The 25,685-nt window shown below is 42.8% G+C and overlaps 1 protein-coding gene across 7 annotated transcripts in view; it reads left to right on the top strand.

Annotated features, from left to right (window-relative positions):
* Positions 1-25,685, top strand: part of LOC142489331 (fibronectin type III domain-containing protein 8-like) — a 71,619-nt gene that overhangs the window by 18,182 nt on the left and 27,752 nt on the right. For 4 of the 7 annotated variants that reach the window (XM_075589891.1, XM_075589889.1, XM_075589890.1 and 1 more), the window contains exon 2: positions 9,702-9,923. In XM_075589891.1, the coding sequence (XP_075446006.1) occupies positions 9,702-9,923 (222 nt within the window). The other 3 variants (XR_012799841.1, XM_075589887.1, XM_075589892.1) reach the window with 3 other exon arrangements.

Here is a 25,685-nt window from a genome sequence, read left to right as displayed (position 1 = left end):
AGGGGTCACAATGGAAGGCAAAGCGAGAGAAAGCAACAACACTGAACAACTAGCAGTAAGCACAGGTTCACAAACAGAAGATTATGCTCAGCCAATAGCCATGGGTCTGACTGAGCATATACATGACTGCGGACCAATAGGAAGGTTGCAGGGAGTGAATACACATAGGTTGTGTGCTTATAGGTGGAAACAGATGGTGCTTCAGCTGAGAAGCAGCTGAGGTTAATCCGGTTATTAGATACAGTGCGGCGTGTGGGTGGCATGCGGCGCCTGCGTCAGCAGCAAGGCTGTCTTCTGAGGTTGCATCATGGAGGCGGAGTCGCGAATCTGCCCCTCTAGAGATCTGCCTCCCGGCAGTGCGGCAAGTTCGCATGTATGGTCCTTTGCCCGCGTCCGTCATGGCGGTGCGTCCGGGGGTGGGACTTAGCCCTTATCCTGACAAGTTTACTGCAAGCATTGCAGTGCTACATGCAAAAAGAAATAGTTGCGATACAAATAATAAACTGGGCAAATAATGCAAAGGGAATATACAACAACAAACAAGAAGGTACCTGTAGATCTGCAGAACTGGGAGACTGAATACAAAGGAAGAGGGAAAGACGCAGCGCTAGGGAACAAAGAATAACCTGACTGCTGACCTGTAAACAGAAAGTTGACAAACAAAAGAACTGACTGAGCTGACTGGGTGGGCTTTTATATACAAAGTAAGATGGCAGCTGGCCTCATGGACTGTTCTAGTTCTTACCAGTTTTGGGCCTGAACTTGATTTCTCTATGCGCCCCTTCAGGTGGACAAGGAGTACTGCAGGATGGAATCATGACACTTACTAAACCCTATGGCAAAAAAGGGTTTACCGCTAACCACCTTCCCTGGGGCACCTACCTCCTCACTCCAACAAACCTAACAAATGACACCCTGGAACTACTCCAATTTGCTAATCCAATGGGTTGCTGCACAACCATAAAAAAGACCATTATATTTAAAATGTAAAAAAATTATCCTGTTAATGCCACTTGACGACTCATGACTGAGGTGTTTATATAAGGGTGCTGATGACCCCACGTAACACCTGGTAGCAGGGTGGAACAAGTGATTTGTAGGCCCTGAGGTGAAAGTATATGCACGCAGCCCGCCCCCCAACTGGCACTCCCCCCTCCCCCCCCCCCCATTGCTCATAGTCCTGACCTGTGGACTGGGACGTGCATGGCCATGCCCGGCAGCAGATGAGGTAACCTAAGTGGCTGATTGCAAAAGTTGGGCCAAACTTCCATGTAGGACCGCCAGGGCCGCACCCTCCGGCAGAACACAGACAGATGCTGCTATCCAGGTTGGACCCTACAGAACTAAATATGCTTTAATACATTTTAAGCAACACACCCTGCATGCAGCCTCAAAGAAATTTAGTTATTTGAAGTATTTTATTACTGATTTAGAATCTGCTTTAAAAAAAAAACTAGCATCAACATGTGACAAACAATAGACTATTGCAGGCCTGCACAACTCCAGTCCTCAAGGGCTGCAAACAGGCCAGGTTTTCAGGATATCCCTACTTCAGCACATCTGGCTCAATTAGTGGCTCAGTCACACTGACCCAGCTGTGCTGAAGTAGGGCTATCCTGAAATCCTCGCCTGTTTGCGGTCCTCAAGGACTGGAGTTGTGCAGGCCTGGACTATTGTATGCACAAACAAGAATAATGTTAGCAAATAGTTTATCTTTTTATATTTTTTAACCATGTCACATTTGCATAGAAGGGTCGTCTAGCACAGGGGTGTGCAAACTGGGGTACGGGATATTTTACTGCGGGGGCGTGGGCGTTTGCAGTGGTCATACACTCTTCCCCAAGGCATTTAAATTAAATGCTGGGGATCGCTTGAGGCCTCTGCAACTCTCAACTTACCGTGATTCAGGCGTCTGTGTGACGCATCGCCATGTCAACGCGGTGTCATGTGACGTCACACGCATCAAATGACGCCGCGGGTGACGTGATGTCACATGACCCTGCAGCGTCATTCGATGCTGCTCCAAGTTGGGGGGCGGGGGGTGCGAGCACCGGGGCAGGCAAGACTGGGCGCAGCAGCAAAAGTTTGCACTTCCTTGGCCAAGCATGCCATAGACTTGATTTTATGCGTACCTACATCACCTTCCCTGCCACTAAATAGGACTGAAAGATTTTGTTCCTACATTTTTATATTGCATTCACTACTCAATAATGGAATAATAATGTCATTTCAAGTCATTGCACTGTCTCCACCTCACTCTGTATGGTTTTGCATTGTATGAGAGGGGAAGTGGCTTTGCAGTAAACTGTCGCAAGTCATCCAGTAAGGCTAAGGCCATACAGCCTTCGCCCACGCGGAGGTGTGCGAAAGCTGTGACGTCACTTGCGTGAAGCGGGTGCGTTTAGTGTCCATGTTTGACACGCCGTGGGGGGTGTGCCTAGGGGCGTCACGGAGCTGGTTGGGCCTCATTGGGCGAACCGCTCAGGTGACCTGCCTGTCGCGCCAAGAAATCAGTTTAAACTGATTTCTTGCGCAAAGCGCGCCCTCTCCTGCTTGCCCCACGCGCGGTCTATGTGCCTTTAGGCAATGTGATCATGCCCCACATGGATGCCTCCGCGCGGTCTGCGGCAGTGACCTGCCCTAACAGCTGTGGGTGACCTTTTATATTCCTGTGTCTTGGGTGCCAAAAAGGAGACTGTAAAGGTGTGAGCAGGGACATAGTTCTGTTAAACTATGTGCATTGATTATTTAAATACGTTGTGATGAAAAAAGCAATGGGTTGTTTTCACATAAAACTATGTAAGGTATTATGCTATTAAACTTTACCATATATCAATTTTTTCTCAGTGTTTCCTTTTTTTATCATAATTAGTCAAGATTTTTCAACTTCCTTTTTTATACAGTACATTGTATATTTTATAGACTCATGTATATTTCTTGGATCAATGTTGTACATTGTGGTATGTTAACCTATGCAGGGAAAATTGTAGGCTGTTGATGCATGTAATCTAATTATAATGTCAGATAAGCTATCTTTGTACATCGTGTGCATTTTTTATGTATGTATACCAAAGTCTGTAAAGGAAAGCTGTTCCTACATCAAAAGTGCAACTACAGATGTAGCTCTCGATAATGTGTGCCAGCAGTTGTGTGGTGTCTGCAGCGCCAGGCTGGCGCATTGAAGAAAAATAATTTTTTCTTATTTTATTAAAGTTGCCATGACAGGACTCTGTAGATGAAAATACTTACGGATTGCCCATTGAGAATGTACTATATGGAGTTTATATAGCGTTACAGTCGGTCTTGAGTAGTGATTGGGCTACAAAAAAACCCGGTTAGAATGCTTTGAAGCAGTTCTGGCACCATTTGTAATACTGGTAATGCGTAATGCGGAAAATGCAATAAATTGCACAGAACTGCGCCATGGAGGTAATAATCAGCTCTACTACATCAGTAAATGCACTATCTAGCACAGTGGTAAGAAACATGATGTATTTCAATAGGGCCACATATATTATAGTTTGTTGGAACTGGTCCCCACTCCGGTCAGTTGCTTAATGCGGGAAAGCTGATGAATCCTGTCCCATTCCTCTTCTTGGGCTGCGGCCCCAGTGGTCACTGCTGCACGCAAGCCTGACGGCGTGTTCACGGGTGAAAGTCGCTGTCTATATTGTGGTGCGATGGGATGCGCATGGGGAGTGGACATGACGGGGAGGGGGACGCGGCCATGATGGTCTTCCAATACCTGCACTCCCTTTGGTCCACACGATCTGCCCTGCCATTGGCTTCCCGCACACCACGTGGTCGCGGCAAGGAAAGACAAAATGCTTGTCTTCCCTGCCAGCGGACGTGTCATTGCACTTTTCGTGCCCACACACACATGGCGACTGAAGCCTGCCCCATAGAGGGATGTGGTGTTTGGCGTGCACAGGAGTGGAGCGGGGCAGTACAGTATTTATCAACACAGGAGAGGAAACATTTATCAAGAGGGACAGGGCAGTACAGTATTTATCAATGCAGGAGAGGAGCGGGGTAGTGCAGTATTTTTCAGGAGAGGAGCGGGGCAGTACAGTATTTATCGGGGCAGTGCAGTATTTATCAGGAGAGGAGCGGGACAATACAGTATTTATCAGGAGAGGAGCGGGACAATACAGTATTTATCAGGAGAGGAGCGGGTCAATACAGTATTTATCAGGAGGGGAGCGGGACAATACAGTATTTATCAGGACAGGAGCGGGGCAGTACAGTATTTATCAGGAGAGGAGCGGGACAATACAGTATTTATCAGGAGAGGAGCGGGACAGTACAGTATTTATCAGGAGAGGAGCGGGACAGTACAGTATTTATAAGGAGAGTACAGTACAGTATTAGGAGAGAGGCGGGACAGTACAGCATTTATCAGCAAAGGAGAGGAGCGGGACAGTACAGTATTTATCAGGAGAGGAGCGGGACAATACTGTTAAAAATGTCAGAGGAGATTTTAAACTAGGATGGAGGGGGAAGGGACAAGAAACAGATAACGAACTAAATAGAATAGATGGGGATGGGGAAATAGCAATGGGTCATGGAGATAGAATCGGGGCAAGTAGGAGTTTGGCATGCAGGGGGACACCTATATTAAATACAGATAATATTAGAAAACTTCTAAAGACTTAACCCAATTGAAAGAAAGAAAGGCAGGAGCAGATAATATAATAGAACAGACTGAAAAAAACCACTTAAATGCATGCTTGCTAATGCAAGAAGCTTGACAGATAAAGCTTACAGTATTTATCAGGAAAGGAGCGGGGCAGTACAGTATTTATCAGGAGAGGAGCGGGACAGTACAGTATTTATCAGGAGAGGAGCGAGACAGTGCAGCATTTATCCGAGCACGATCATTAAGCAGCTGAAGGAATGAGAAGTTAAGATCCATGCCAGCTACATCTCCACTCCCTCTAAGGAGACGGAGAGTGGGCTGCTCCTGTGGCCAGAGGTTGGAGGCCTAGTTGGGGGTCCAACTGCTGCCCACCAATGATCTAGCATATTGCTAGAAAATGAGAGCAGAGATGTTAGTGCTTTTTCATATGCTTTTAACTTCTTGTATCAATCTGGGGTTTGGATAAATGACAATGATTCAACCACCCGTAAAAACAGATTATCTTTGGCTTAAGCCCTGTGCAACAACATGATTGCTTTGTAAAATCCTTACAATGGCTCACTGTTGACAGTGTTCAGTAAAGTGTATTACAAGTCCTAAAAATGGAGAGTTAATGGGTTAGATCACTAAAAGTAAACCTCAGCCGTTAGCGTAGGTGTTCTGTACCTTTTCATGATATGAAGAAACTGGGTTACATGGTGGTTTATCTATATAAAAAACATTATACAAGTCTAAGCATGCATTTTTATGCATTCCTTCTCCATGTAAATCTTAATTTCCATTCAGTCTTTATTTGCTGCTTTTCTGTAAAATCTAGCATCTGATCCTTTTTCTTACCTAAGGTGAGACCTTTTCATACGGTAGTGCAGCTTCTCCTTTATGAGCACGAAAAGCCAGTTCAAATATCACAATAATGATGCAATTGTTTAGGTTTGCTTCTCCGTGTACACATTCCGTAATTGGCACTTTGACATGAAGACTAAGTTAACCATATGCAATAGGAATAACACTGAGAGGATTGTAAAAAGGCAACAAAAATGGTGCCCTCCCCCATGAACCTTTTCCAGTTCAGGAAAGTCAAATATGAAAAGACCTCTGAGATGATCAAGAATCTAGAGGTGAGTCACATTAGTTCTAAGTATGTCAAGTAGTCTGTCCACCCCTTCACTGCTAGAGAGATCTAATGAGTCACACATTTCAGAGAGACAGAGCTAGAGTGAACTAAACTAAGAAACTCTGCATACAGGGAAATACTTGGACTTTTAAATACATTATACCTTATCAATCCAAGGCAGCTTGTAAATCGACATGATAAACAAAATAAACCGCCTGGGCATTGCAGTCGACAGCTGGATGAAACTTGTTGGAAGTGAAAGCTGCAATGCTCTGCAGGTCTCTCTTGCAGTAAAGGGATTTCTGTTTGGCACTCCGCAAACAATTTTGTACATTGTAATTTCTCATCTGGGCTCACTAAAGAGACTGGTGCATTTTGTTTTCTATCAGGATGTCATCAGACGAGTTTCCTGCGCCGGTTGATGATGACGACCAGATAAAAGCTAAACCAGCCAACACTCTTCGACTTCTGGAGTTACTCACAAGGTCTTCCTCTTTTGGAACCCAGGGGAAGTGCCTCGAAACTTTCAGTTCTGGTGCGTGTAGTATGTCCTGTATTGAGAAAAATAAATATTATAGATTATATATATATATATATACACACACATCTGTACAAGCAATCGACTGGATATAAAGAACATTCAAATAAAATTAAAAAATGGAAATTTATGAGTTCTTGAAAAGTTTGCACACCAAATTGATCAGTGCACTGCCCCTCCCACCCCCCACCCATCCCCATCCCTTTTAAAATGCTTTCCCAATATTATTCACACAATTGCAATTCTGGACAAGAATCTCAGATAATTCTAGATCTTCATCACTGGAAATATTATTGATCTTCTAATATTTGAACTGTAATTGTTTCTTTATCTTGACGCCATTGGTGAAAGGCTCCAGTCAGAAAACAAAGCAAAGCGCCGTCGGAGCGTGATTTGTTTAACTACTTTTGAGCTTTGTGTGAAAACAATGCAAGACAGTTAGCCTAATTTTGAGAATTTCATACTGTACATACTGTCCATACAGTACATCTGGTTATGGAGAATAGCTGAGATCACAGCTTTTAACTGTAATTCAACCTGAAAGAAATCTATTACTATATTTCTCTGTCCAGCATATAATAAATTGCCATATGATTATATTTTTATTAGGATACGAAGACCTGGATTCACTAAGTTCTGTTTAATTGGTGACAATATTCTGCATTCTGTTAAAAAAATGGGATTTTTTTATGATTGAACTGCGTATTTACTAAGAAATATATATGCATGATACCTGCGCACACTAACACACAGCACAATGGCACTCATTGAGAGCAGGGGCAGGCAGAGCCCTGGAACTCTTCGCCTCGCTTCTTCCCTCAGACCATGAGTGCCTCTGCCTCCTTTTTTTCGATTTCCCCACCCTCCCGCACACCTCACTAAGGGACACAATGTTGACTGACAGTCACAGCCGCAGCCAGTAACTGGTCCAAAGTTGAGACAAATGACACCCTGGAACAAATCCAATGTGTTAATACAATGGGCCAGTGCCCAAACATTAAAAAAACCTCCCAAAAATTCCTCTGGTGCCTCCTTCAGTGCACGTCGGCCTAAAAAAAAAAGCATGTTACCAGTGGTGTACTGCTGACGATATGGCTTGATGGCCAATAGATCCATACAAATAATTGTGCTTAAATACTAATAACCCCAAATTTTACGTTTATCGACCCTTAAATAAATGATTTGTCCCGGGAACATCCAAAATCAACACACGTCATTTAAACAGCTAATGTGAAATGCCACATTTGTTCCATCGAATAGATGACATTGCTGTGTATGGCCATATTGTTGGAATTCACAGAAGAAATTCCTGAATGGCCAATGATAATTACTACATATTGAGTTTCAGCCAACTTTAGCAGGAAAGCGGAGTCTGTGTGCATCAGCTAACCACACAACTCGAATACTGGGTTGGAAAATTATTTTTAAAAATAGGAAACTTTCAACAAACCAAATATAGAAATTGAAAAGTGTTTGTTGTCTTTGAAAATTATTGGATACAGTTTTAGAAAGCAAATGTTAAAATAATTAACATAATGGTTACTGGTTGAATAATATTTTGCCCTCCTGCATCCTAGGCAACACCTGTGCAGCTCCTCTTCAACCCGTTGTAAATTCAAAGGCTAGTGAAGAAACCATTGTGCGTCTGGGATGTAGAAGTATCGTAGAGTCAGAAGGGTACAGAAGAGCAGTAGATCCCTGGCTCTTTAAAGAAGAATCATGCATAGAGGCGATGCCAACTCCCCTCCCCAGAATGGAATTATCTAGCCCATACCAAGACAAATCACAATCTTCTAAGGAGATTGCCAACTCTCAACATGCCTTTCCCCATCTAGAGAGTATTATAAGAAATGGAGAAGAAAAAGGGGAATTTAAAGGAATGACAATCTCCAACCTCACATTCCCAAGTGGAAGGGAAATGTACGCACACAGATATGCTAAAGAATGTAAGATCCAGATTAAACCCTCCATTGCAGTTTCTTCTGAAGAAAGAGATGAAGTCTACTCTGAGGCAGGGACTTGTGAGGAAGAATTTGATATTGAAGATTCAGCTGTAAATACTCAGGCGTCGTCTGGAGCAGCAATAGAGGAAATATCAGAGTCTTGCAATATTCGTGCAGAACAGGTTATCCAGGATTCTCAAGCACTGGACTGTATCTCACAAAGCCAAGATGTTCCACTGTTTGAAAACGAGTCAGGGCCTTATGATATTTTACAGGAAGAGATATATACACAATTAACAGAACGCACGAGAGGAGCTAGAGCGGCAGGGCCATCGGAACCACCAAAGCACTGGAAAACCCTAATCCACTGGTTTCTTGAGCTAGAAGAGCAGCGGCATAAAAAACTCCCAAAGGAAGCATCATTGGAGGCATCCTGTCAGATGGAACTCCTGGAGGAGATAAAGTTATGGCGGGAGGAGAACAGGCGCTGGCAAAATGAAGAGCGCCAAGCGAGGGAGCACAATAATATACGCTGGGGTCACCTGAACACCATTCTTGAGTCACTGTCTGACAAGATAGCCTCCCTTAACCAGGTACCCTCTCACCGAGCAACACGTGGAAGCAAATATGTTCTATCAAACAGACCATGTAACAGTCGGACACGTTTGCCCAATCAACATCCACAATCGAGCTCATCTGCTGGAACTTCAGGTAGAAGCAGCAGTGTACCTTCTCCATCTAAGCGATCCACATTTCGCGGGTCCAATATTTATATCCCACCATGTACTTCTAGCAGCAGCACCGTCTCAAGAGGCTCCCCCAACTCATTCTTTAGTAGTTCACCAGTGTCTTCCAGCAAGACAGCCCACATGAAAAAAAAGTCCAAATCTCTCTTCCTCAGCCAACCCCCTGGAAACAGAAGAGCAAGCAACTTCCAAACCGTTTACAGCAGTGGATGAGTAGCCTTTATGAACGGTGGTAGTAAGAATGGAAACCAATAAAAGCTGAATGGATAAATATGTAGTCCCCTGGTCATTGATGGTGGGAGTAACACGGTTTCAATGAGAACTGTAGTTGCTTTCTTTTTTGTCAATATAACATCTTAAGCTGATATTCCTACTGAAAAAGAAACACATCTGACTACAACAATTGTCAGATACAAGCCCATATTTGTTAAGTAGTCTTTTGCCATAAGACACCTTTCATCCAGCGCCTTATGTTCCTTGTGGGAGAAGACTGCCAAATAAATATGGCCACAATGTCGATGGTGTTTTTGCACCAGAATATATTTTATCATTGCTGTGATAAGATTTGCTTCCACCCAGACCTCAATTACCTACTTAAATACTATACAGACCTAAAGAGGGCCCTTCAGTACTAGAAAGAGTAATACAGCCGCCAGTGCAGTGAAATTGTTGTATACCCCATATTAGGCTTTAATTAAAAATTATTGTTCATGTCCTGTAGGTGCTGTGAAGATTGCAGTAAGAGGTTCCAGTCTTTGTTGGATGTGCTACTGAAGTGTTGCAGACAAAAGGCCGGCTCAGAATGCCAAAGTGGAGATGAAGTGCAACCTGTTTCCTTCACAGAGCTGTCTATTAAATACAGAACTGGGCAGGAAGATGATGAGAGCAGCATAACATCACAGTCTATGTCACAGCTTGGGCATCCTAGTAACACGAGGAAGAGGTAAAATATAAGATGACTTCCTAACTACCCAAAATGTACAGCAATAAACAAGGTGAAAGAAAAGTAGACACCTATTTTCCTACAGTTCCTTATGTGAGTACCACAATTGGACAACTTAAAGTTTTGTAGATCTTCAGGTAATTCATACGGCATATTTTAAGACTATAAGGATATACCACATAGGTGGTGTGTATGAGGGAATGTTTAGGGCAGGATGATTTAAGTTCAGTTCCTCAAGAACTAACAACAGACCAGGATTTTTAAAGAGTTTCTAATTCACAAAGTTTTGATTAAAACTAAAGCAACTTTCTCAGGAATGTATTGTCCTGAAAAAATGACAGTTTGTGGCCCCAGAGACTTGATGTTAGACACGCCTAGTTAGGGCAGTAAAACATGTCCAATTCTAATATTCATAACTAGCAATTACTAAAAAGAATCATTTGTATTTTGTACTAGGTGTATTAAGTGACATTTAAATGATAATAGGGCATTTTATTCTGTTTCAACGATAGTGTAAACAAATAAATCCCTTGTTAGTTTTATTACTACAGGTTACTGTCTCCATAAACATTTTTATCAGGTCATTGGTAATTGTTCAACTATTTTGAATGGCAGTTTAGTATCTCTTTTTTTGTAGGTCATTATACAAATGGCAATTTAATACTACCGGTAGTTACCAACTTGAATGGTGGAGATTGTTAAAACAGTGTTTAGTACCATATCTAGTTTTTTTTCATATTTGTAAACTCATAACATGGGGAGTTTCTATGAATGTTTTTATTTATTTATTTTTTGAAAAATCTTTTTATTGGAAATTATGCAATCTTGTACATGATATACATTGCCTTCATCCATAATACAGCATGTTTCTTAATAAAAATGTTTTCACTTTGTTTCTGTACATGGCATATTTGCAAATCTGCATTTGTTTATTGATATAATAACAATTTAAATATGTAACACTTTAACTGTATATTGTTAACCATTTCAGCTCTTTAAATGACTTTTTTCCTCCTGATAATACACCCTGGTTTGTACTACTTCTGATTTTGGACATCTATCAATTTATTGCAAACATTAAAATATAAGAAACTGTGCAGTATATGCTTTTCACCACCCCCACTCTGTTCACCACACTCACAGCTGTCTGATACTTTAAACATCCGTTTGACATATTATTATTATATTACCGTCAATGGTCCTGTTGGGTACCTTCCCACCACCCCAGTCTCTGATTTTTTAGATAGTGCAATACTTGTTAAGTTCTTATTGGGGGTTTCTGGTTAAAGTGCGTGTTGCAAACCATGTTGTGTATTGAAAATGTTCTTGGATTTTTGCCTTTGTCTCGGCTGATTGTGTGGTAATGAAACTTTCCCAGGTTTGGAAAAACCTCTCAGTTTTCTTTTCTTTGTCTGTGTTGGCTTCTACCCAGTCAAGTGTAAATACACTAAACATTTTTTCCTTCCATAATTTTAGAGATGGGGGAGTATTATGTATCCATTCTTGCAGAATCGTCTTCCTTGCAGCCATAACTATAATTTGTTTGAGTTTATTGTTTCCAGTTTGGTCCCCTATTGCCCTGTCTGCATTTAGGTTTATAATATTAAATATCGCATATTCGGGTGTATATGGATTGTCAGGGCCCAACAAACTGGCCAAAAACCCACTCGCCGCCCCCCCCAAAACACTCCCTCAACCCACCACCACGACACTTAACTGCGGTGGGGTCCGACGGCGTGGTGCGGCCTTCTCTGTCTTCTCCCCTGCAAATTCATCTTTCCCCCCCTGCAGCTCCAGTTAAAATGGGCGCGCGGCGGCAAATGATGCCGCGTTGCCATGGCAACGGGACGCAGTGACGTAGCAGGAGAAGACCAGGGGAATCCGCCGCAGGTAAGCGGACGACAGCGGCCATAATGCACATGCCTATGGCAACTGGGCGAGTGCATTTGTCGAGCCCTGTGGATTGTTATATCTATAGATTCTTTGCCGTAGTTCCCTATCTGTGAGCTTGGACCACTGGCAGTTCCATAGACAGTGTATAAGTTCTGCCTCCGGGGCTGCACATTTTGTACATTTACTATCTAGAGAGAATTTAGCTTTGTATCTGAATTTGAGCGTAGTATAAGTCCTATGTAAAATATTATAGTGCATTTCCTGGTATATTGTGGATTGGATGATTTTTAATGATTTCCCAAACTGTCTCACAATAGTCTCCATACTTAAATTTGGGCAGTCTGTTAACCAAGCTCTAATTCCCTGTGTGTTATCATCAAAATGCAATATTTTCTTCAGACATTGGTAAATATTTGATATTGAAATTTTCCCATATTTTGACACATGGAAAAGATGATCAAGTTGATTATCTCTATCTATTGTTGATAAATTGTTTAGTGATGTCAATGCATAGTGCCTAGCCTGTAAATATGCAAAAAGTTGTGTTTTAGGTAATACATCATTATCTTTCAGTTCCTGGAATTAGTAAACTGTATAATCTATTTTATGTACAGGCTGCCCTATACCAAGGATTCCTCTCTTTTCCCAGGCCACATAGGGGTAGTTCGCCTTCCCTTCCTGAAACGGCTGATTCTTAGTGAATGGTAGATGTAACAACATGTTTCTTTGTAAAGAGAGTGCTTTCCTAGCTCCATACCACGGACCTCCTGAGATTGGCATATGTAATAAATATGCCAAGTTTTATATCTGGGCTCAGTTGTTTGTCAAATTCATACACTGTGAAATAATTTGTATAATTGATCCAGTCTCCCGCGTATCTCAAAAGAGCGGCCAAATTGCACGGTCTGAGTGAGGGAAAGTTTACACCTCCGTTTCTTTTATGTTGTTTTTTTTGGCATACTAATTCTAGGTTTTTTGTTCTTCTGTATAAAAAATTGGAATACTTTATTTAGAGCTTTCTTGTCTTTATCTCTTATTATGATTAGAAACACCTATAGTTTGTATAACATCTTAAGGAAGATTGTCATCTTTACAAGGTGGCATCTCCCAGGAATGTTACATTTAGATGCTGCCATTTTTATAGCATTCATGTGATATTATCTATCAATGGTTTAACATTGATATTGTATAATTGATGAATATCACTAGGGATGAGTACACCCAAGAATTTGATATATTTTTTTTCCTCATTTAAAAGGGAAGGAACCCTTCCACTTTCTTTTGTTTACAATTAAGAGCTAATGCCTCTTTTTTATAGTTGATGGTTAAACCTGAGATGTTACCGTATATTTGTATTGCCTATTTAATAGCAGGTATTGCCTCTTGAGGGTTTGAAATGAAAAAGAGCATATTGTCTGCAAAGGCTGCAATTTGTAGTTCCTTGTTGCCTATTTGAATACCTTTTAAAAGTCTCCATCTTTTTTAGGTGTCTAATTAGGGGTTTAGAGCTATGTCAAATAACATTGGGGATAGGGGACAACCCTGCCTTGTTCCCCGTTGCAACATGAAAAAGTCAGACTTTAGCGCATTAGCTGTGATGTAAGCCTGGGGAGAGCTGTATATAGGTTGGATTAATGTTATACATTTTTCCCCAAAATGTTGTGCGTGAAGTTTCCTGGTGATATGCGCCCATGCCACTTTATCAAACGCCTTTTCGGCGTCGAGGTTTCCTATAATGTTATTACCCTTGGACTATCCTGAGGCCACCACCGTGCCACCGCAGATCTCACACTCGTAACTGACTGCCTCCCGGGAACAAAGCCTGTTTGCTCTGGAGATATTATATTAGGGAGGATGTTTTTGAGACGGTTAGTGTATATTTTTGTTCGAATTTTGAAATCTTGATTTAACAGGGAGATGGGCCTGTATGACGAGGGTTGTTCCTGGTCTCTGCCTGGTTTTGGGAGGACAATTATTTTTGCTGGTTTTAATTTTGCGGCATTTTTCATGTTTCACTTATGTGGTTGTATAGATTGGTCAGTGATATTGTTATTTCGGGGTTTAATAATGTATAATATTCTGCGCTAAGACTGTCTGGTCCTGGTAATTTGTTGTTTTTAAGTGTATTGATGATTTCCTGAACTTCGAGGATTGTTATAGGTTTATCTAGTGCCTCTATTTGTTTGGGAGATTTGAGGAAGATTTGCTTCTTTTATACATTTTTCTCCAATTTTTATTTTCATCTGGGATTGTTGTGTAAAGTTCTTTGTAGTAATTTAGAAATGTTGCACAAATGTATTTGGTATTTGTTCTGCTGCCCTCCTTGGTGCTAATGAACACTTTGATTAGCGATTTTTGGTTTCTTTTGTTAAATTGTCCAACAGTTTCCCAGGTTTATTGCCCCACCCAAAAGAACTATTTTTGTTGATACATAAATTGGGTTTGTGCTCTCTCTGCCAGTAGTGTCTCGTATAAGTCTTTGGTTTCTAGATAGTGCTTCTTATTTTATTGTTATTTGTCTTGTATATGTGGAATGCCTGCGATTTGTTTAGTTTGGTGTTTAGGATTTAGTTTTTCCTGATACTGTAAGCAATTATATGGCCTCTGAGTACTGATTTGGATTTTTCCCAGTACAGAATTGGTTCAACAGTGTGCTGTTGGTTGTCTGTCTCATAATTGGACGACTGGTTTTGTAGATAAGCTTTGAACTCTGTTGAGTCAGCTAGATACGTAGGCATGCGCCAGCTTCGTGAGATGTTTTGGGGTTTACTGTCTTAAATTGATCCATGTCGGCGCATGGTGTGAAATTATAATATTTTCTATTTTATCTGTATTTATTCTCTGCATTAGATTGGCTGAGATTAGAAAACGATCTATTCTTGACAACATATTGTGTGTACAGCAGGGCCCCCGAGTATACGACGGGTTCCGTTCCAGGGGCCCGCCGTATAGTGAAAATCGCCGGAAAGCGGATCCGGCGATTTTCAGTTCTGTGCATGCACAGAATGGCGTTTTTGCCATTCTGTGCATGCGCGGCCTATAGTCTGCGCGCACAAACTATGGTATGCGCGCGCAGACTACGGTATGTGCGCGCAGACTATGGTCTGCGCATGCGCGCCGGGCGCAACCGCCCGTTTTGCGCATGCGCGACTGAGAATCAAAGATGGCGGCCCCCTTCTCGGTGCCGCCATAACGGCGGATCGCCGAAAAGCGAAGCGCCGAGAAGTGGGGCCCTGCTGTATGTGAAAGAACGTGAAGCCTTTTTCTAGCTGGTTTAAAATTCTCCAAGGGTCTACCAGTGTTCAGTTTTCCCTGAAGGATTTGAAAGTGTACAGTTGTGAATGTGAGTGGTGCGGTACCCTTGTGTTTCCTGATCTGTCGTGTCCAGTCCTACACTAGGTTAAAATCGCCTCCTACAACAATGGTCGCTGCGTCCCACTCCCAAGATTCTTTGGTAGAGATCTGTGAAAAACAAATGGTTAGGCAAGTTCGGGGCATACACATTAACCAACAACAGTCTAGAGTCTTCTATGGTGATGTCAACCATGAGGTATCTCCCTCCCAGGTCTCTCAGAATTTTATGGATAATATAGTTATCATTTTTGTTTATTAATATTGCAGTTCCTCTTTGCTTTCCACTTACATTTTTATTGCTTTTCCAAGCAGAGTTATACAGACATAAAACATTAGAGGGTGGGTATTTGGGGGGTGAGGGGGTACATAAAAGAGAAACTGGGTTGGGGGGCGGATGGTGAAACATTTCTTGATACTTTACACGGCTTTAATATTGAATAGTATGCGTGGGCATTCCGGAGTCGTTTCTCTATCTAGTATCTAATATTGAGTCCAACTCTGGGGTGTTCGGATAGGTGGAAAGAAAACATACTTGGTAGCCTACGGGAGGGTGCAGGGGAGGTACCTAAAGAGTCCTTGGCAGAGTTATATAATTGATTACATGGGGCTACAGGCTCAGGGAACCCAGTTCAACATGTGGACTACCTGCGTACACTATCCAGGGCAGCCAAACCTTCTTGAAGTTGTGGTATGTGTCAGGAAACTAGTCAGTTTTTCCATCATGCATATAAACCAAACCTTGTTACTAATGAACAGAATTGGCTGTAGCTTGTCCTGTTTCCACAGGCTCGTTATGGCACATCTTGTTGCTGTAGTAATGTGGGATATTAACTTATTTTCAGACCTTGTGTGGTCTTGGGGTGGTTTATTCAGCAAAAACAATCACAGATCTAGGGGACTATCAACCCAGGATCTGCGGGTTCCAGGATCCCACCTGTCTCCAAAGGAGACAGGACCACCACATATGTAGGAGGGAGGCTACTTCACCGCAGCCTTTGGGATACAAGGGGGAGTAGCCTGGGACATATTTTTAGCAATGTTTTTCGGGAGTGTTGCACCATCGAGTCATGACTTTGTATTCATTTTCTCCAATAGTTGAGCAAATAGAGCTTTTAGCTACTGACTCGAAAATCTCCCAATCTTCATCCTCTAGCTCCTCCCCCAGATCATTTGTCCATGACTCCAAGCTTACCGTGGGAGTCTACAGTTGGTAGAGAGATGGCAAAAACAAAATAACTATAAACAATGCTGTGCACAGTGAATGTGAGTGCATATATAATAAAAATAAAAATGCAGCCTAGTGTTCTATAGGAGTAATTATCTCTAGAACTCCCCAAATCAACTGTGAAAATACAAATATAGAAAATGACCTGGCGCAAAGTGTACAAAGATATTCGTGACAGATTAATTATATAACAATGCAATATCAATGAATAAAGGATATAAGTGATGAGAGTGGAGTCCTTTCTTTCAGATGTTTGAATGATAAGTGAACTCAGTTCCCAAGACTTGTGAAGAAAACGGGGGGGGGGGGGGGGGGGGTCTTTTCCTTTCTGCTGCAGGCTCTTATCCTGTGATGTGTGATAAGAACCATGTACAAAACATTGCGCAGTATTGTTTCAGCAATCGAATTCCCCCATATAAAGCTTCAACCAGTGCCTACTTACTAGATGCAAAGCAGGCAGCATGCAGTGGAGAGATTCTGTGATCTTCCAAGTCCAGGCGTATTCAGGCTAGCACGAACCCCACGTGGTGCGCCGTCTCCGGATGGGCTCAGATAGAATATCTTTCTCTAGGTGATGTCATCTGTGTCTGCTCCCGTATTCCTAGATATATAAAAACACAGTGAGTTCTAAAATCAAATCAGGAGCGCCCGACCCGGCTGTCCAGCAGCAAACACCAGTCCCTGGTAGTCCTTGCCGGTAGCCGCGTGTATCTCGCGTTGCTCCAGTGTCAGCGCGGTGACGTCACCGCTTCCATTCCCACACAGGTAACTGAATGTGAAGACAGGCCGGCGTCTCCTTAGGCTCCTCCCTACGCGTTTCGTGACGGGGGGCGTCACTTCTTCAGGGGATTGTGGAGCCTATACAATTCCTTGTACTTAAATAGTCCCATATTAACCCATTGTTGACTGGAGCACTTATGAGTCAGACAGGAGGTGAATTTTACCACTGACTTCAATGGCAGTGGTGGGGTTAAATCACCTCATGTTAGATTGATTCCAAGCTTATTCAAAACAATGCGAGATACACGCGGCTACCGGCAAGGACTACCAGGGACTGGTGTTTGCTGCTGGACAGCCGGGTCGGGCGCTCCTGATTTGATTTTAGAACTCACTGTGTTTTTATATATCTAGGAATACGGGAGCAGACACAGATGACATCACCTAGAGAAAGATATTCTATCTGAGCCCATCCGGAGACGGCGCACCACGTGGGGTTCGTGCTGTGCCTGAATACGCCTGGACTTGGAAGATCACAGAATCTCTCCACTGCATGCTGCCTGCTTTGCATCTAGTAAGTAGGCACTGGTTGAAGCTTTATATGGGGGAATTCGATTGCTGAAACAATACTGCGCAATGTTTTGTCCATGGTTCTTATCACACATCACAGGATAAGAGCCTGCAGCAGAAAGGAAAATACCCCCCCCACCCCGTTTTCTTCACAAGTCTTGGGAACTGAGTTCACTTATCATTCAAACATCTGAAAGAAAGGACTCCACTCTCATCACTTATATCCTTTATTCATTGATATTGCATTGTTATATAATTAATCTGTCACGAATATCTTTGTACACTTTGCGCCATGTCATTTTCTATATTTGTATTTTCACAGTTGGTAGAGAGAATTGGATGTATAACTCCGAAATGAACCTCTAGTGGAAGACTGCTCCCAGAGAGTCTCTCAAACAGAAAGATAGGGCTAGTGGGCATAAAAGGCCCTTATCTGGAGATATCGGAAGATCTCACCCGACCGTATTCCACTGTCCTTTACCAGTTTGTCAAAGGGAGTAACCTTATGGTCATGGCTAATGTCAAAAAGTCTGCTGATGTTTACCTGCCGCCATTTTGCAAAGATTTGTTTGGAGCACCCCGGGGGAAAATCTTTGGTCCCAAAGATAGGGGTCATTAGAGAATTTGGGCTACTAAGCTTATATTTAAATTTAAGCCTGTCCAACAGTCTGAGGGAGTGTGTGATCGTCGGCAAGGTAGGGTGTTTCAGAAGACCTACCTGGGTAGAGAGCCAGTGAATATTTTCTATGGGTGTAGGACCTATAAGGAGCACCTCTAAGTAGACCCATCTCCTAAATAATGGATTTGCATGCCAGGCTACTCATTGACTAGCTTGTGCTGCCCTGTAGTCAGAGAGAAGGCAAGGAAGTGCAAAGCCGTCTGCTCTGGTGGGTCTAGTCAGCAACCTATGGTTAAGTCTGGGTCTCTTGTTATTCCAAATAAATTTGAAACTAAGGATTGGAGCTTGGCTCTGTCTGAAGTTATGATGGAAATGGGGAAGGTTTGGAAAAGATAGAGCAGCCTGAGTAACAGATTCATTTTAATGATTGGACTCTCCCCATCAAGGATATACAGCTGAACCCTGTTATAACGCGGTGCTCGGGGTCCACATAATGAGACCACGTTATAACCGGGATCGCGAAATTGCCGCCACACGAGCACTTACCCGGCATCTGTAGCTCTCTCCTCTCTGCAGCTCTCTCCTCTCCCTGTTTCATCAGACGTCGTCCACGTGTGCGGCACACATCTCCAAGGTTTTTTTTAATTATTATTATTATTATAACATTTATTGCTAACGGACACACATACATACACACACCTCCCCCCTACACTGATAATTTTACCATACCATGCAGGAATAAAACCCATGACAGTTCATACACTAGTAGCAATTCTGTAGCTACTACACCATAGGATTGGCGTGATGTCATTGACTATATGAACAAACTTAACTTCTACTGCAGAGTTCTGCCTTTCAGTACTGTGCAGTAGAAGTTAAGTTTGTTCATATTCAATGATATCACGCCAATCCTATGGAGTAGCAGCTACAGAATCGCTACCAGTGTATGAAGGGAATCGCTACCAGTGTATGAAGGGTATGGTAAAATTATTAGTGTAGGGGGGAGGGGTGTGTATGTATGTGTGTCCGTTAGCAATAAAGCATAGAATGTTATAATTTAAAAAAAAACACCTTGGAGGTGTTTTTTAATCGGGAGCCATACACAGACTGCGTTAAAAGCAGATCCGTGTTGTAGTCGATCGAACTATAACGGGGTTGAGCTGTATTAAATTTAGTCCATACCAAGAGATCGGCTTTTAGTACATTAAATATTTTGGGATAATTAGCCTGGTAAAGAGAATCATTGACCTTAGTTAAAAACACTCCCAGGTATTTTAAAGAGGATTTCTGTCACTTGAAATCGAAATTGAGTTTAATTAGTTTGACTGTCTCCTGCCTTAGAATGATATTTAAAGCCTCCGACTTACTTATTATTCTTTATCTATCTTGAACCCGGATAGCTTATTGAAAATGGATAATTCATTTAACAGGTTTGGCAAGGTTGTTAGCGGTTTTGCTACCGTTACAATATCATTGGCAAAGAGGGCCAGTTTGTAAGACTGACCCCCACCTCTAGACCTGAGATGTAAGGGTTTTGAATGATATGTGTCGCTAGAGGCTCCATACAAAGAGCAAAAATGAGAGGAAATAGAGGACACCCCTTCCTCGTACCACTTTTTTTCTGAAATTGGGATGAGGGGAAGCTTTGACTTTTTACTATTGCTGTGGGATTTGAATAGAGGGCCATAACTGCTTTAAGGAAGATGCCCAAAAAAACGTTTTCTCCATGTATACCCAAACAATTCGATCAAAGGCCTCTGCGTTAAGGCTGAGCAACATGGAGTGGACATCCTTCTGAGCCGCCCAGGCCGTGAGATCTATAATCCTCCTTATATTGTCAGCGGCCTATCTGTCTGGGATAAAGCCCACCTGGTGAACATGGACCAACGAGGGAAGAATCTTTACTAATCTATTAGCCAATATCTTGGAGAAATTTTTTATGTCTGTGTTAATGATATTGGACGGTATCTCCCACAACCTGAGGGGTCCTTCCCCTTCTTGATAATGAGATAGAAGCCTGCAGCATGCTTGTTGGAAAAGCAGAGTCTACCATAATAGCGTTGAACAGCGAGAGCAGAGGGGGGAAGAGAGAATCACTACATTTTTTATAATATAAATTTGAGAACCCATCTGGGCCCGGGGCTTTTGAGGCTTTAAAATGTTTAATTACGAGTTGAACTTCTTCCAATGTTATTTGCTGGTTCAGAGCTTCTAGCTGAGCCTCTGACAGAGAAGGCAGATCAGCGGACTGGAGATAACTAGCTATTTTAGCCCCTGACTTGGCATCGTGTAGCACTTTTTCCATTGTATAATTGAGAATAGTAATCTTGGAATTCTCCCACTATTGCTTATGGCTTTGAGGTTAGGGAGCCTGATTGTAGTTTCATTGAGTGGATATTATAGTGGTCTGTTTCATAGTTTGGCTGCCAGGAGGGAATCTGCTTTATTAGCTTTTTCGTAGAACTTTCTCTTCGACAGTTAAGGGATTACTCTGCTTTTGCAGTCAGAAACATATTGAGCTTAGCTCTAGAATGATTAAGAGTCTGCAACATAGCTGGGGACTAGTTGGTTTTATGCAGTATAGAAAGGGCGTCACTCTTGGCTTGGAGAGAGTCAATCTTAATCTGTCGGGCTCTCTTCCTACCCGAGGCTAGAGAGATAAGGCAGTCCCTTATTGTACTGACTACTCCCAGTACCTCCAGAACCTTAAGTAGAGATTCATTCAATCTCCTAGCTGTCCTGTGCATCTTAATATTTAAGTTTGTGATTGTAGAATCTTCTTGGGCATGATCCGACCAGGTTATGCTGTGAATATTTGAATCAGAAACCTGGGGGATCAAACTTGCGTTTAGTAAAATATAATCTATGTGTGAGTATGATTGGTGTGGGGATGAATAGAAGGTATAGTCCCTAGCTTGAGGGTTCAATTCCCTCCAGGTGTCTACCAAATTAAGAGAGAGAAGGCCTCGTTTAAGTACCTTGGCCTCTTAGAATCTACGGTGCAGTAGGATTCAGGGAACAAGATTTCGATGGGGGAGAAATGTCCAGGGCCGGGTCTATAGCGAGGTTGAAATCTCCTCCCAAGATAATTTGCCCTTTCGCCATATTCCCTAGTGCAGTGAAAAATGAATCGAAAAATGTAACACTGTTCTCATACGGGGCATACACTGTAGCTATGGTTACATCCCTTCCATACAATTTCCCCACCAAAATCATATATATATACCATCTCTGTCTACTTAGGTTTGTGTGTAAAAGCGATCCGATTGTGGAAAAGTATTGCCACACCCCTTCTTTTGACCATTGTTGAGGAGAAGGAAGCGTCCTTATAAGTCTATCAAAGTAGCTTGGGTTGTCTGGGGATCTAAAGTGGGTCTCTTGTAGAAGGAGAATGTCGGGAAAGAAAAGAGTGGGCATGGATGTGTCTCCAGAGAGACAGTCCTAATGCTCACTTGTCCTTGGGAACAAAATCTGGGGTGAGGGGGGAACAAAAAAATAACAAGGGCATCTGTGTCTTCGAGGACACAGACATGGTTAGGGGTAGTGGTCAAGACTCAGCTGGTTTATCCACCCAAGCTCCAACCTCGAGGCCTCTTAGGGCTTTGTGCCTACTGTAAAGCTGAGGCTAAACTAAGCATAAACCAATGGCATAAACTTTGCTCGTAAACCAATAGAAACATTATAATAACTCGAACCTGAAAACATGGTATAACATATCAACCTGTAAGACTTTTACATTTGCTCTTAAAAAAAAGAAGAAAACCCCACTTATCGGGTACAACCACATAACTAGAATCAGAGAATATATTATAACAATTTAACATTTAGTATTTTAACGAGTAAACCTCTTATACTAAACCTTCAGGGAATTCAGGACCCATCAATATCCGTTTCAGATTCTGGGATCACCCGAATCCTGAGATTGTTACAGCGGTCCCTGCTCTCCGCATCCTTCTGTTTATCTTTGACATCCAGGAGCTGGGCCTTCACCTCTGAACTCAGCGTCCATAAGGGATTGTCGGGTGATCGTAGTGTCTACCTTAGATTCCAGGGAGCTGGTGCTTCCCCCGAGGGATGATATCTCCTCCTTGAGATCATTCACTGCTGCTTGCATTAGGGATTCAATTTTATTAAAGGAGGTAAGCAAGTCGGTCTTCGTGGTGGTGTGGTTGAACTCCACACACGATTCAGAGTCTGAGTGTTCCAGAGAGGGAGCATCACCTAATTTGGCACTATGTGGGGATGGCCGGCCATGTTTTTTGAAGTATTCTCGCAGCTCGCTCTGGTTCTTTTTCTTTTTGTTGGTTTTAACAGCTTTTGAGGCCATGGTAGGTGGGTCTTGCATGAGATGTGATTTATATGTAGAGAATTAGTCAGAGCAAATTTGCTGACCTAAGCTTAGAAAAGAGGATGCCCAGGGTATCACGGAGCATGAGTCTCAAGACGCCATATTATCTTGCTCTGTTCGGGCTCACTTGTGCATACAACACTCTTTTTTTAGGGGGATACATCATCCCCTGTAGAAAATCCCAGAACTCCAGATTTTATGTTTATTAGCTTGTGTGCCTTACTTTTCTTTGGGGAGTGTGGGAATGTGCTCATCCTAGTTGGGCTTTTCCAGCTGACACCAAGTCAGCTAGCAGAGCTTCACCAAACCGCGTGCGGCCGGCAGCCAGGTTGGACGTCTCGGGCAGCTGTGGCTGTAAGGCTCTGCTGGAGTCTTCCGACCAGCGGCCCATCCGCAGGAGAGTCCCAGGACCAAGCAGCAGGATACCTTTAGCTTTAGTAGCCTAGTCCCCTTCTATTGGAGCTAGTAGAAGCACTTTTAGGAGTTTTTGTGCCCAAAATCGCCTTTTTGCTGTGGAGCTGAGCTGACATGCGACTGTTTAGCTCAGAGTCTTGGCCACGTCCCCTGCGTTTTGGATTGTTTAATGTAGGAGAGCATCTTCCTCTTTGCTGGTGAATTTAGACCCCAACATTCCAGGAGACCATCTTGAGGTTATCTATCCAGATTTGTGAATTCTCGGTTTCTGTTTTAACTTTTTCTTTTGGCTGCATCTATCTAATACCTTCTGCAAGGGTGAATTCTTTGTTTTGTTTGCTTTCTTTGGAGGTGAGCCTTCCCAGCGATCGTCTCCCTCCAGGCTTTTCTTGTTTCGGAGTTGAAATAAGTTTTTATTGTGGTTGACTTTGTGCATTATATCTTGCTTGGTCCAGCTTAACAACTAGACAGACAATGTTGGATGTGGTTGTAAAAGATGCAACAAACACCTAGAACCTCCTATAGTGCACTCTCCTTTTTTGTTAATGTTATTATTGCAAAAAGACTGTGCGACTGGTCCTCGAGACCTATATGTTAAACAGTGAGAACCTATACATGAAACCCCTTTGTAAACAGTGGAGAATAATATGAACATTAAAATACTTTATTAGTTATTTAACCCTAAAAAATGTGGGGTGTATTGGCACATGATAGACTAAGAAGACACTGGACATACTACAGTAACACATAATCAGAGGTAGACTATCTTATTTCCCCTCTGTTGGGTAAGTATGAAGTGAGTCCTATTGTAATGGCATCTGTGATCCAGAGAGTGAAGTTGGTTTAGGTTATAGTGCTTCACATTAACCCTTTTAGGTGCGTCGGGTCAATGTTTAAGGCTGCAGGTAGCAGCTCATACTTTTGGAGCTAGTATGTTTGCTAGCGTTCCTATTGGTCAGGGAGCTTAAACTGCTTGTATCACGATACTGCCTTGCAATCTTTGATGCGTTTACCACCTTCACTGCTTCTTAAGATAGATGCAGTGTGCACTAATGGTGTTATGGGATCCAGTATACACTTATACTATTACAATCCTGGACTCTGTACAGTGACTTATGTGATTACACTGAACCAGATATTTGGTAAGCCTTCCTTGTAGGGGAGAACATACCTAGTGTCTCTAAAATTCTCCTTGATGCTGTATGGCAAGTTGATATAACACCATTGCTTGTACTTATGGTACTATTGGGATACTGCTGCCACTGAAGATTAGAGTTCTTTGGTGATGATTGCCACAGTAATTAATTGGCAGGAGTCCCAGAGGAGCATATCTCGATTACTAATACTCACGTTAGTATGTGATGTGAGTATTACATTGGCTTACTAAAAACATGAATACCTCCCGATGGTGTATTAGTGTGTATTTCTGGGAAATGCCTCTGTATAAAAGAGTTATCCAGTGGATCTTTGGCAATTATGATAAACCTCATGTAATCAACAGGGTTTTGATACAGGCACAGGAATCACTTGTGTGGTAAGTATATTCTTACTTCACTACAGAGTATTTGTTCCGTTATACATAAAACTTGCTGTTTGAGAATAATTATACTGTTGTGCTTTCTAGTTAACAGAGAGAATGCCTCAGTATTGCAACAGTCCCAAATGGTGTATTAGCCTCTCTGCTATACCCCATATAATCAGCATGAACATACTATCGTAAGTTCGATAGTAAGGGAGCATTGGTGGTCACTCCCGCAACGAGTGTGCAGTTTACTCATCACGGAGTGTATATGTGTTTACCACACTCCCCCCAGCTGTTTTATGAGCACTCTTCTGTATGGTCGCTGAGCACCAGAATTCACTGCCTTACCGAGTAATTAATCAACTCGCTCCCGGAGTGTAATGGTAGTAGGCTGTCCATTATGGCAGAGTATTGGAAGTATAATTCCCTTCTATTGACGCTGGTAGAAGCACTTTATTAGGCGTTTGTGTCCAAAATCACCTTTTTGCTGTGGAGCTGAGCTGACATGCAACTGTTCAGCTCAAAATCTTGGCCATGCCCCCTGCGGGAGAGTATCTTCCTCTTTGCTGGTGAATTTAGACCCTAACCTTCTAGGTGTCACAGTTGTGCTCGCCACAAACCAGGGTCGGACCGCGAGGCTGAGGTGGGGTTGTAAAAGCACCGACCTTAGACCGCGCAGGCTGATCCGGATTGCGCAGTTCATAGTCATAGGTAGCAGAATCAGGATAGGAGAAGACAGCATCGTCGTTGTACAAGCCAGGGTCAGGACAGGAGACATCAGGATAAACTTTGTTCAAGCAAGAGTTCGGCAACAGGTAGTCAGGAAGGCCCCGCTTCAGCTTAGGAGCGCGGGGTTGGCCTCTGCGCGTGCGGCGACCATGGCCCATGGTACTGGTCTCAGGAGGTGGTAGGCAGACCAGAGTAGCACACCGCCTAGCTGCACGGGTAAACCAGTGCACAGCGCAAGAGTCCTGAGCGGGCTGGGGAATCCTCCGTTACAGCGCAGGAACCAGGACACGGCCTCTCTATATTAGGGAAAGAGTAGGCCCCAGGAACCAGGAAGCTGAAGATGCAGGGGAATCCTCCGTTGCAGCACAGGA

Source organism: Ascaphus truei, chromosome 3 (assembly GCF_040206685.1).
Source record: "Ascaphus truei isolate aAscTru1 chromosome 3, aAscTru1.hap1, whole genome shotgun sequence".
Taxonomy (NCBI): Eukaryota; Metazoa; Chordata; class Amphibia; order Anura; family Ascaphidae; genus Ascaphus; species Ascaphus truei.
This window is presented reverse-complemented; position numbering and strand designations above follow the sequence as displayed.